The 13,545-nt window shown below is 38.4% G+C and overlaps 1 protein-coding gene across 1 annotated transcript in view; it reads right to left on the bottom strand.

Annotated features, from left to right (window-relative positions):
• ARID5B (AT-rich interaction domain 5B) overlaps positions 1–13,545 on the bottom strand; it is a 176,702-nt gene that overhangs the window by 137,313 nt on the left and 25,844 nt on the right. The window contains exon 3 of the mRNA XM_002915102.4: positions 8,186–8,411. Within this exon, the coding sequence (XP_002915148.1) occupies positions 8,186–8,411 (226 nt within the window). The remainder of the gene's footprint in view (positions 1–8,185; positions 8,412–13,545) is intronic.

Raw genomic sequence — 13,545 nt, 5'->3', positions numbered from 1 at the left:
TGGCTCTGGGATTTCGGGAGAGAACCAAGCGATGCCCCTTCACCCCAGCACGTTAACCACTAGCGAAACACACACATGGGTGGGGCAGTCAGGAAACCCCACAACGGCGCGACTATTTGCTCAGCCCCTACTGTGCACGAAGCACTTCGGAAAGGCTTTGGAAACCCACCATTATTGCTGTCTGTCCTAAATAAATATATTTATTAAAATGGGGTAAAAGTCTAAACCTCGGCTTTTCCCTGCAGTGACCTGTAGAAACTACAGACTTAAACATGTAATGCTGGAGGAGAGAAGGGGAGTGAATCTTTGACATTTAGGAAAATTAATGTTTTGCAATAAAACCTCACATTTGAAGTACTCTAAAAGATAAACGAGCTGTTTGGAAGAATCAGCGTCAACACTAAAGAGAATTAAGCCTAAATGCCCAAATCAAATATCTGCTCACAAAACCCTCTGGAAAAGTCACATCAATTCACATGTAGGATGTATGTGCTTTGTGTTCCAAGGTGATGCCATCGTGATAACAGCTGTAATAATGGCCTACAGTCAGTAACCACGCAGTGGCTCAAGAGATGAGAGGTGGCGAACAAACAAAAACATTTTAGAGTTACAGTAATAGGAGAAAAGCATTATGCATCTCCAACTGGGAGTGGGGCTGTTGAATCAAACCACATTTTTCTTTCTTTTTTTAAGATTTTATTTATTTACGTGACAGAGAGACAGCCAGCGAGAGAGGCAACACAGCAGGGGGAGTGGGAGAGGAAGAAGCAGGCTCCCAGCGGAGGAGCCGGATGTGGGACTTGATCCCGGAACGCCAGGATCACGCCCTGAGCCGAAGGCAGACACTTAACGACTGAGCCACCCAGGTGCCCCCAAACCAGCACATCTGAGGCATGGAGTCAATGTGGCATTCCTACCACCAAATGCAAATAGAATTATTACTCCAAGTTCGTCAGTCTACCTATGATACCAGATTTATGAGCTTGCAAGAAGCTAAGGCTGCCAGAAGACTTTTTCCAATGGACCCCAGGTATGTCACCAGGAATTAAAGGTGACATATATACATATATATGTATATGGCAAAGGACTCAGATCACAGCTGAATTTCTTCCATTTCCAGTTATCGTCCCATCAGCTGGTGACCACCACAGGTAGTTCATTGTGAAATTAACACTTCTCGTTAATGAAGCTAAAATAAGATTAGGCATTGATTGCTTTCTCCATCGTGGTCTTTTTATCATAGAAATGACCTGACTAAAGACAAAATACCAGAAAAACAGAAAATGAAAACAAAAAGCCAGAACAGCTAGAGTCCAGGAGAAGGAGAATGCATTCAACTAAAACATATGATAACTTAGGGAATATTTGTTGGTCTTTATCTTATTTGATCGGAGCAGGTTAAACAAGCTGGACACCACGCTGGTATTCAACTGTGGACCTTTAATGAGGCAAAAACCAGCTGGGGCAAGTACTCCCTTAAGTGCTATAATATACAACTACAGGAACTACGGAAGCTAGAGAGGCACAGCACTGATATTGAGCCATAGAGACTCCCGCCATATTAGCTGATGATGATTCTCATTAGGTAATAGTCTACATTTAATGCTACCGTTTAAAAACAAAAAACCAGGTAACGGAAATTCGGGAGTAGTGGCTGAAGAACATATTTCCCCCCTTTTTGCTCTGAGAATTAGAAGTCCAAGCCATACACAGTTGTAGAGGAGAAGAGAGTCATACTGTCATGATCTACCTGGAGGCTGCCAAGCTGGATGGATGGGTATCATAGTCCGTCTTCCACTGGAAGCCATTCCTCATTTGGGTCTCGGTTTCTCAGCACAGATGAGCTCATAAAATATAAATGGGTAAGCAGGTGTAAAAGAACACCCAAAATGGATCCTAAGATGAGTAACCAGGATGGTGAGGGATTTTTAAAACCACATCCTGGGGAAGAATCAAAAAAAGTGGGATTGTTTAGGCAAACAAAAAGAGGATTGAGGACTATTTCAAGGAAAGGGAATTAGAAACATCAACTGTACCAATGTCCAGCCTGACAGCTCTGAACAGCTTGAAAAAAGCATGAGTTTCTTACCTTGTTCATGCATTGTAGCCAAGAGGTGAATACCGGTAATCTGAATACTAAGAATAACGCCGAAACTTCCAATTTCATGTTTTCCCCCCTACTTCTGCCCTGACATCTCCAATTCTAAAAGAATAAACTCTTAAATTCTACAAGCTTCTCTTCTATCGACTATCCGTCTTCAGTCCACTATTAAAAGAAAATAAGATATGGAATTCTAAACAGCATTCATTACTCTAGAAAACACTAGAAGATCCACAAGTCAACAGAAATTCCAAACGAGAGGATCTTAACTTGGAATGAGCCATCGTGAGTGATGGCAAGACGAGTAGCCAGACAGCGATATCCATGACCAGCTGCCGACTGGCTCACACATGCGTGGATTTTGTGGACTTGCTTTCTAGCAGAACAGCCGAGATGGCTGAGTGCAGGCAAAATACACGATTGTCATTTTTTTCAAGATACTTCTTACACACGCATTCTACCATTATTTCAGGACTATGTTCAACTGTTTGATTACATGGGCAAGCTGAATTTTAACTTTAAAAATGAAAATAAATAGCATCCCTGTTCTGTTCCCAGATCCTTAGAAAAGTTGTTCTAAAGCTTTGAATGTCTTGGATACAGACTCTTGGAAATGTGAACATACTCCTGTCAAAGGTCCTTTGGACTATCAATTTACAATGGCATGGTGCAACCTCATGAAGAAACAGCCATGTTGGCCCTTGGACAGCATACTTCTCCAGTGTTAACCGTGTCACGATGAGCTTCCTTAAAGAATGCGTGGTTCACACAACAATAGTGTCAGAGGGCCTTGTGAGAAAATCCTTTGGAAAGTACCTTTACAAATTTTTGATAAGCTCCATAGGTAATTGATTTCTATTTTGAACTCAAGGATTCTTTAAAGCCCAGATCCGTTTCAGTGAAGAGGCCCTTCTGTAGGGATTCCTCATGATATTCATGAATAGAATAATTCCACAACATATCATCTAAGAAACTTCACCAATTTCTACCTTAAAGAAAATAGTACAGCCAACCTGGCAATGGAAGTTAAAATATAAATACCAGATAAGTCCAAAAGACTGTTCAATATACATACAAAGTTTACATCTAGGAAGGGAGGAAAGGACTGTCCTAATAAGCATGTCTTCAATCCTAGTAAGTTTGTTAGATGCATCAGGTGAAAAATCCTCATTATGATAAACTGTCAGCACCTTCGCATGCTTCCTATTGAAGGCATTTTAACTGTTTTCTTCAATGCAGAGTGAGAATCCTACCCACAGCCACACCCCAGGAAACAGCTTGACATATCAAACTCAAAAGTGATCTGAAATAACCACTTGAAATACAAGGCCTCCAGAATTTCCAAGCAAAGACTATAGTCAATTTCTAACTAAAGGTACTTAAGAAGTCACCGACACGACTGCCACTCATGGCCCAGCTTATTTTGACAAAATTTTCAAGAGGAAAAAAGTTATACAACATAAAAATATACATATCTATATGCAAGGAAATATATAAAACATATGTATGATATGTTTTATATTTAATATGTAATATACATATAAAATATCATTTTATAGTGTGTGTATATACACACACACACATATATACATATATATGTATGCAAAGTGCAGAAGGATTTTAATAATAGTCTCCTATTGAGGCAGATAATAATGAGAGTAAACCCTGCCCTCAACACTAGACCGAGTGATTAGGGAAGTTCAAAAGGGATAAATAAACTAAAATACTGCATAGCTCCCTATCATATAAAACCTCCTTCAGATAATAACACCTCTGATCATACTAGGACTTCAGTATCACAAATGCTTCCATTGACACTAACTAATTATTCCTCAGTTGATCTTCTCAAACACCGAGCGAGATAAAGCAGGGTACACACTATTACACCTATTTTACACCCAAGGAAACTGAAGATGCGAACACACAGTGACTGTTCCAGGAAGTGACAGATCTCCAGGACAGGTAGAGCCAAGATTCTCCTGACCTCCCACCCACTGCTCTTTCAACACCATCAAGCTGCCTTATTCCCCAAAGTACAATGAAATCCGAGCAGCAGAAGGGACAGGGGAAGCCACACTTTCTCAATTTGATGGGCCTTTAGAAACAGAAATTGAACCAAGGGAACCCCCATCATTAAATTCAGCTGTACCCACACCCACATCCTTTGGTCTCTTTTCTCAATTTCAGCTCAGACGCTTCTATCTTTTCTTTCTTTTTCTAGAGACACATTTGGAGATGAAACCATTCATAACTGCCCATCCACAGACAGTTTGTGGCAGCATAATTGACAATGAGTCTGCTGCAAAAAAATGAAAATGCTGTTTTAATAACCTTGGCCTAAAATACATTCTGTTGTATGCCTCAAAGGGTTTCAATAAAAAGTCAACCTGTAGAGACATATTTTCTTGGCTTAAACAACAATCCAAAGCATATAAATGTAGTCCAACTATAATGACATATTTATAGGCCAATAAAGCTTACACTGCAGCTTTCATACTTCACTTAAAGGAACTCTGTAAGAAGCAGTCTTCTATAAAATAATTTGATTTTTTTTTCCAAACTATAGCCCAAGGAATAAAAAATGCAAGTTTGCTATGTTTAACTGATAGTGTTTATGTTCCTTAGTTGCTAAAAATTTTGTAAAATGAAATAATTCTTCATTTGACGACTTCCAACTGCCATACCAAATATGGGTATCGAGTCCACTTTATTACAAAAGCTAAGTACTGTAATTCTAAAGACAAAAATAAATAACTAGAAGCTTGTGTAGTGAATGATTTAATCAACCCGATTCTTCTGGAAAAACAGGTTCTTGTGTTCGTTATGCTTATGAATAATACATTCCTCAACCCTCCTATTTTAACATGGCTCTTTTCTCTTTTTTTTTTTTTCTTTTCCTATAAACTTCAGTATGAAACTGTCTGAGAGAAGGTAAAACATCTCACCGAGTAAAGTCAGAATTTGAATTGGTTTCATACTGAACTTTCTTTCTTTGAAAAGGACAAAGAGGAGAGAAGGGGACGAAGTCACTCTAACACATTTCAGAAGTGTTTTTGAAGACTATTGCTTTTCCCACTATCTAGATGTGTCATTTTAGTCACCGGTCATTTTGAATCTTAAATGAAAACTGCAGAGATTTGTAAAAAGGAAACACGATATCCACAAATATTGTCCTTGAAGGGGAAGGGGATAAAAAAAAAAATAAGAGCTGTGTTTCGAATCAGAGCAGTTATTGGAAGCTGCCATTTGGGGCAGAGTTTCTCTTTGTGGAGTATTAATTTGTTGGCAGACACACATTTGTGAGAACATTCTTGTTTTTTTACTCTTCAGAGAGAGACAGGAAGTGACACAAACTGGGATTAAAGGGAACTTATTCTACCTAAACATTGTGCAAGAAGAGTTCTTTAATTAGCTTTTAGATGGCAAAATCCCTTCTTTAAGAGTCAACCCAATTATTTTGTCGTTATTGATGTTTTAACGTGATGAAATACTCTGGTTAAAAACATAACATATTGGAGTTTTATTTTAGCCACAAGAAAGGTGAGATCTTTCCATTCTTTGCTTACTTCCACCAGAAAAAAAAGAGGGGGGTCTTAAATAATCTCAGAGTTCATCTTCTTTCTTTGGTAAGAACAATGAGGAGCTGGAAATGTTCTACAGAAGGAAAAACCTAATAAGTGTGTGAACTTCCATTAACAATGTGGTATTGGAAGTGGTTTCAGTGTGGCCAAGAGAAAGAGAGATAAGAAAACCACTGTGTAGAAAGAAAAGTACAGACAACAAATATTTTGATGTTGCAGACAGAGAAAGGAAGAGGTTGAAGAGAAAGTTGCTGGGACAGGAATGCACACAGCAAATGACACCCCCTATCTCCCCAATATAAATCCTAACAATGTAGACTTGTAAACCTTAGATCAGGCAGATAATGGAAACTCATTACATTAAGGAAAGTTTTTGTTTCTCTTTCCACATTATTACAACACAGTGTGCATTCCAATTACAAAAGCTATTTGTCTCAAATTCCCCACAGTTCATACCAACTGAGTAGAATTTCAAGGCCCCAAATACTATCCTTAAAGGGGTATTTTACATTAAAAAAAAAGAAAGAAAGAAAGAAAGAAAGGAAAAGCGCATGTATTTCTTGTTCACCAGAGGAGAGCCTCCCCATCAAATCTCCTGTTGATTATTTTCCCTTCCTCAGCACTAATTGTAATGCTGTTTCCCAAATGAGACCAAAAAAAAAAAAAAAAAAGTCAGAATCACCTGGAAAGTCTTTTATCAGTCCACATTCCTTTCTCTTGTCTCAATCCCACGAAAGGAGAATCTGAGGAACCTGGACTTAGCAATCAGTATTATTTTTAAAATTCCTCTAGTGAGTCTAATAAACAACTAGATTTAAAAACCACTAAGTACTTGGAGTATTCACTACAAATCAATTTCTTCTGAAATAAATTATTAAAAAGTAGATCATGGACATTTTTTAGAACTCAGTAAAATCAAACCCTCTAAATCTTTTGATGGAATTAAGAGATTTTCTCTTCAGATTCATTAACAAACTATCAATTTTAAACAGAAAACAACTCTGCTATAAATACTCTTGTTTATATGTGTGACATCAAGCTTAACCATCTACACATCCTTTTGTCCCCCGTGGGTTTCCTGTTTAGTTTTTTATTAGTAACAGTATATTCCATAACTAAAAAAAAAAAAAAAAATCAAACAAACAAAAGAAACGTTTTCACGTTAGGGAAAACATAAGACAATAGCAATACAACTTAGAGCATACATTAGGAAAGCCATACAACAGATGTATTATTCAGCATTATCACAAGTCAGAAGACGGTGTGTTCCTGAAATTAGGGAGTGTAACAGCATATAAAGGAAATTTAGTAAGAAAACAATTTTGGGGCTTTAAAATAAAACCACCAGATTAATAATTTTCCCTAAGTGTACACATGACAGTCAGGCTGTCATGTCCAAAATATTACCGCCTGACATCTACCAAAAGATGACAGGAAACTGTTAGTCGTTGACTCAAAGAGCAAGAAAATATTAATATGATTCCCAAAGCACAGTACAGCTCATCACAAATCAGAATCACACGGAGGACGGTTCCTGCTGTTAGGCAGTCTCTTTATGACAATTAAGTAAATAGTCTAGGTTTGTTGAAATAGTTAAATCCTAGGCTAAAAAAAAAACAGGAAGTTGTCACATTAAGGCATAAAATAGGGCTATGAACATCAGCATTGTGCTAGAATGAAAGAAAAAGATGCCTTAATATGTTAAAAGTGAAGTTCCTCTTTGCCTAAAGAGGAAATAGCTAGTCTAACTCAGAGGTCAACAACTCTGGTCTTGAGCAATGCTAGGAGAATTGAGTGAGTGAACGCCAAGGGGAGATACAAACAGAAGCGGGAGAAGAAAAGAGAAGGTCACAGAAAGTCTCTGGAGAAGAAAGTGTTAAGTTAAAGCAACAGAATTAATTAGGGCACCCCCTCATATACACCAATCATCCCTGTGCTAAACCCTTTCTATCTTAAATCTCAGTGACGCGGTCAAGTGCCCCCCTTTTTCAGCTGGGGAAACTGAGACTAGGAAGTTAAACAATTTGACATTGCTCTGCTGAGCCACATTAAGTAACTCCTCTCTCTTCCTTGCTCTGTTTTCCACCCAACGTAAACAAACACACGAAAATTCTGACCTGGTGTTAATAGATGTCACACTATCTCCTTAGAACAAATATTTAAACTCTTCATCAATTCAATCCCAGGCGCCCTAATGAAGTCTTATGCCTTCACACCAACTGGAAGGTGCCTAAGGCCATGCGTTGTTTCACCCAGTTCCTGGCAAGGGGCTACCCAAGGAGAAGGCCCTGCGATCCAGCAGTGAGCATCCATCCCTTACACACCCGGACAATCTGTCCATACATATTCCCAGGACCCTTTGAGGTCAAAGAAATTTCATGTATATGTAAAATTATCTATATGACAGGGTTTCCAGAAAGGTCTATGACCAAAAAAAAAAAAAAAAAAAGCAGGTTACTGTATACGCCCACACATGCGATTTGGAAGTGCAAATTATATTTACCGAGGTCAGCCTTTTCCTTGAGAACATCTTTGAAGTTGAGTCCGCTGTTGAGGGTTGACTGCCTGTACTTCAGCAAAGCTTCCTTCTGTCCATTCCTCCCCAAGGCTGCGGTTTTCACGGAGCCAGTGTGGAGCCCACATCTCCACTTGGAGAAATCAGAGTGTACCCACTTGACCAGGTCTTCAAGCTTCACGATTACCTTTTCAGAAACAGCGATGACTTCATCCTACAAGAGATGGTCAGGGAAGAACAAAACATGATTGGTGGCTGGGAAGCAAATGATCAATTGTCAACAAAGCCCCTCTGAAATACTGTTTGAGTGGTTTAACTTTGTGCGAGTAGCCAATGTGCTTCTTGGTGACAGAGAATCTTCGATAACTCCAAGGGTTTTTCACGGCTAGCTGTCTAGGTGAAAAATAATATAGAAGATCTATCTGTTATATGATAAGAAAGTGTCCAAAAATTGGGCAGTAATTCTGATAGCCATTTTTAATGCTAGTTACCAAAGCCCACTCTGCCCCTCTGACCACTCACTCGGGTGAAAGCTAATTTTTAGGTGCAGTTAATTGCAAAAGTAAAAAGTGAGAACTAGGTGACTAATGGTTAGCCTGTCTCTATGTAAATGGTCTAAGTAAATCTGGGATTCTTGGAACTCTGACTCACCCCCAAATTCCTATGTTTATGGTACATTTTCCCTTGGCTTATACACAAATATTGAATTTAACTTTTGTCCTAAAAATTAAATAAAACTGTGATGTAATCCCAAAAGAAATACTTCATAAATGTTATGTGCTTCCCACTGAAAGAAACTTACACATTCTCATGTTTCTTAAAAACTTTGTAAGTTGAGAAATGAACTGATTTTTTCTTTTAATACATATGGGGTAAGGGGAGAGAGGGTGCGCGAGGAGAAAGCCTTTGAATCTAAGAAAAGTAGTTGAAACTTAAGTTTCTCGTATGGATCATAAATTTGAATTTTAAGCATCTCTAATTGCTTCCAGGAAACAACCAACTTTTCTGACTCAGAATTAATCCAGCAAGATATTTAATAGATATCCATCCTTGGAGCAAAGGAGGTCCTCTCTTACCCGAAGATTCTTTGGAAAAAGCTTAAGAAGATCATCTCACTGGGTTTTAAGTTAAATTATTTGAAGCATTTGACATTTCAACTTGAACCGACTTCTTTCATTTCTTTTACTTCACATTTCTGAAGAAAGCTTAGCTGTGAAAACCCCTAAGCTTACAAAATCTTAGAAATATTTTTGACAAACAACAACAGGAAGATGTCTCTAAGCTATTAAACAAAAGGAATTCACAAGTGATTTTGGCTAATTTTGCTGTTAAACATGACTCTTTCCTCCTCCTCCCCCACCTACACACACACACACACACACAGAGTACTGCACACGCTACTCCAAAGCAAACAAAAAAGGGTTTATTAAGATAAGCTTCACACAATAAGAAACCCTGGATTTAGTTTTTAAAAATGTTTTAAGGTAGGATCTAAAATTTCACTTTTCCTCATCCAGTTCCAAGCTGCTTCTGAGAACAAAGTTTGTCAGGCGGCAGCAAAATAAATACTCTATCAAAAATGAAAAGTAAAACTTTCGTAATGGAGTCCTTTCTCTTATCATGATTAAATATGAACTTCCACTGAATGGACCCAAAGTGGAAACTGTTTTTATCCTCTGCTCAAGAAAAAAAAAAATTCAGTACTTTATAAACAATGGAGCATATTACAAAGTACCATTTCAACGGGTGATTTCACTCAGATTCACTACACCATCCTCTTGAAATAAAAGATCTGTCGTTGTCACGCATTTTATAGCTATTACATGGTGATTATTAAATGTCAGAATGAAAATTCAGGCTGGGTATTGTTTCAAAGCATATGGGAACAGCTTCTGGACAGGGCACACCAGAAATCAAGTTTAGAATATACTGGAAAATAATTAAGTATCATGGTATATAAGTCTCAACCTTAGCAAAGAGGGAATTTGGCAACAATGTTACCAAATATGGCTCCTTAGACGAGACCAGTTTGGAGATGAGTGTTATTTTCAAATAGCTCTAACTATGATCAAATGATTATCATTTCAATTACCAGTTGCTTCAGATCTTTTCCAAGAAATGGCATGACTAGCTCTGGCTGGCTTACAGCGCCCGCCAAACAAATAGTTTATTAACCAAGAGAAAATACAATCCTTATGATGTCATTGATGAATAAACTCATCTTTCAAGATTCAGTCTATAGATTTTGTCCTCCTTCCTTTTCTCTCTCTCTCAGAAGCAGACTTCATGAATAGACACACAAACACAAAAACAAACGCAAGAATTCACGTAAACACACATAAGCCATAAACCCAAGTTTGGATGAATTGTACAACCACCAGTATGTTTTACTGTGGATTCACAGAGAAACTGGCCTTGCAACATTGTCAAATGCCAGGATTTAGAAGGAAATCTGATAAGCGGAGGAGGGGGGAGCAACAAACCAACCCAAAAAAACAAAACAGCTAACATATATATAGAAAATGTCTCAGGAAACATTGCTTTGTACACACAATGGCATAAATCACATGTTCGAATTTGCTATTCTGAGCAAGCATTGACTAAAGTTCCTAATACTCGCCGTTCTCGGGCAAGCCTCTATGTCTAAGAAAAGAATTTCAATAAGCTCATCTCATGATTACATTAGCTCTCTGCAAACCGAGAATTAGCCCTGGATAAATATTGCTGATTTACTCTAATACAACACAAAAGGAACACAAAGAAATACACTTTGTTATTCTCATAATGTACCTGGGCTTTTCAATTAACCCAGCTCCCAATCAATACTTAGGGAGGCTGTGTTGAGACACTATCGAAGTCCAGATCCCCTTCCGCCACTGTTTTAAATGGCTTGTTTCTGTAATTTGGGTTTTGTGTCTGCCACTGTATAAAAACAGCTCATGCAATCCTGGGATCCTCTCTGTCGGAGGAAAGTATCTAGACATAAAGTCACAAATTAGCCTGTGTATTGTTGGCCTCCCCCCGTGTTCTAAAAATTGGGAAACTTCACACAAGGTCTCCAGACTTCCATCTTTTCATAAAATAAAATAAAAACAAAATAGTAAAATAAAATTAAAAAGAGATATCTGCCAAAAACAAAACAAAAACAGTTGAAAGTGGTTGCTTTCTTGAGATAAGATGCGAGATCTCTAGTGTACGGGTGACCCATCACTCCCTACTGCCTTACAGTCAGTTGACTTTTCCCTCACCTGCCTGGCCCCCTGGGCAGCCGGCCAGCAGGTAAACTTGCACACCCTGATTTAATTCACCTCCTTCGTCGATAGACGAAGACAGTGAGGTTCAATGACATAGCCTCGTACCAACTTCCAATAGAACTTGCACAAGCCTCCACGTTTCCTATCTGCTCACATAGCATTCATCCTGGCCTCTAGAGCCTTTGCCTGGGTTCGAATCCCACGCCTGCAATTTACTCGCTGTGGAACACCGGGAAACTTCTTTAACCTCCCTGGGCTTCCTTTTTTTTTTTTTTTTAACATATTTTTTTTTTAAAGGACAGTAAGACGATCTACCTCTTATGTTAATTGCGAGGATGAAATGGGCTAACATAAATGAAATGGAATGTCAGAGTTAGCCACACGTTCATTGTCAGGGGTCCTTTGCTCTGATGTTTTCCAACGTGTACCATGCAGACATGAGTTTAGATGGCTCCCGGGTAAACTTTTTTTTTTTTTTTATAAGTTACTCATAGCTTATTTATTTTTGTGGTTACTTTCCATTTATGGGAAAGTGGTACTGGTTTTCCATTTATAGGAGATTTAGAAAGTTTCCTCTTTAAATAAATTTAAGTTAAAAAAAATAGGTCAATTTGAACAAAACCATTAAGTAAACACAGGACATGTGGGTACGGCCAAAAAAAAAAAAAAAGAAGAAGACAATAAAAGACAAGATGCTATGAAAATGACTGAAATTTGGGACAGTGCATTATGTCAGCGGTTCTCAAAGCGTAGTCCAGGAACCCTGGGGAATCCCCAAGACTAGTTCAGGTGGCCCACAGAAGCAAAACAAAGATCATAAAAATACTAAGACATTATTTGCTTTTTTCAGTCTTATTTTCTTTCAAGTGTACAGTGGGGTTTTCCAGACGCTATACGACATATGGTAAGGCAGGAGAGTAAATGCAGAAGCAGATATGAGAATCCAGCTGTCTCTATTAAGCTAGACAGTAAAGAGCTTATAAAAATGGAAAACAATGCCACTGTTTTTACTGATTTTTTTTTGTTTTTCAAAATATGGTTAATTTTCATAAAAACGTGCCACTCACCTAATGGGTTTATGTTGCTATTTTTAAAATTAACTTACAGTAAAATTTCCTGTTTTCATGTACAATTCTATGAGTTTTAACACATGGCAACCGCTGATCTGTTCTTGCTATCGAGTTCTCCTTTCCAAATGTCATATAAATTGAATCATACTGTCTGAAATCTTTTGAGACTGTTTCTTTCCCTCAGCATAACGCCTCTGAGCCTCGTGCACATTGCTGCAGGTATCAGCAGCTTCTTCCTTTTCACTGCTGAGTAGTATCTCCCGTGACACGGATGTGTCCCGAGACTGTTTCTCCATTCACCCGCTGAGGGACACTGGCTTGTGTTCAACTTCGGGGACTACAAATGGAGCTGCTGTAGACATTCACATCAAGGTTTTCCCGTGAACATACATTTTCAGTTCTCTAGAAGGAATACTCAGGAGAGGGACTGCTGGGTAAGTGTCTACTAATTTTGGGGAGACCTTTTTCCAGAGTGGCTGCACCATTTTGCACTCCCAACACCAGTGGAGGACAGTTCCAGTCGTTTCTCATCCTTGCCCGTACTTGGTATGGTCTTTGCTAATCGACTTCTTGTTGCCACTCTAACATGTATGGAGTGGCTTCTCACCATGTTTTAAATTTTCATTTCCCTAACGACTAATGATGTTGAACATCTTTTCAGGTGTTACTTTTTCATCCGTATATCCTTTTCGGTGAAGCACATGTTGCAGCCTATGGTTCATTTCTCAAATTAGGCTGTTTATTTTCTTACCATTGAGTTTTGAGAGTTCTTGTGTCTACTGAATACAGGTCTTTTGTCAGATATGGGATTTGGAAATAGTTTCTCCCGTTCTGTGGCTGTCTTTTCCTTCTTTTAACAGTGTCTTCAATAAAACAAAAGTTTCAAATTTTGATCAAGTCCAATTTGATCAGTTTTTTTCCTTTGAATCATGGCTTTGCTCTTGCACCTGAGTTCTTTGCCTAATCCCAGGTCACAGGCAGTTTCTCCTGTGTTTCCTTCCCAAACTGGTATAACTTTTCATTT

Source organism: Ailuropoda melanoleuca, chromosome 6, assembly GCF_002007445.2.
Source record: "Ailuropoda melanoleuca isolate Jingjing chromosome 6, ASM200744v2, whole genome shotgun sequence".
NCBI classification, from domain to species: Eukaryota; Metazoa; Chordata; class Mammalia; order Carnivora; family Ursidae; genus Ailuropoda; species Ailuropoda melanoleuca.
This window is presented reverse-complemented; position numbering and strand designations above follow the sequence as displayed.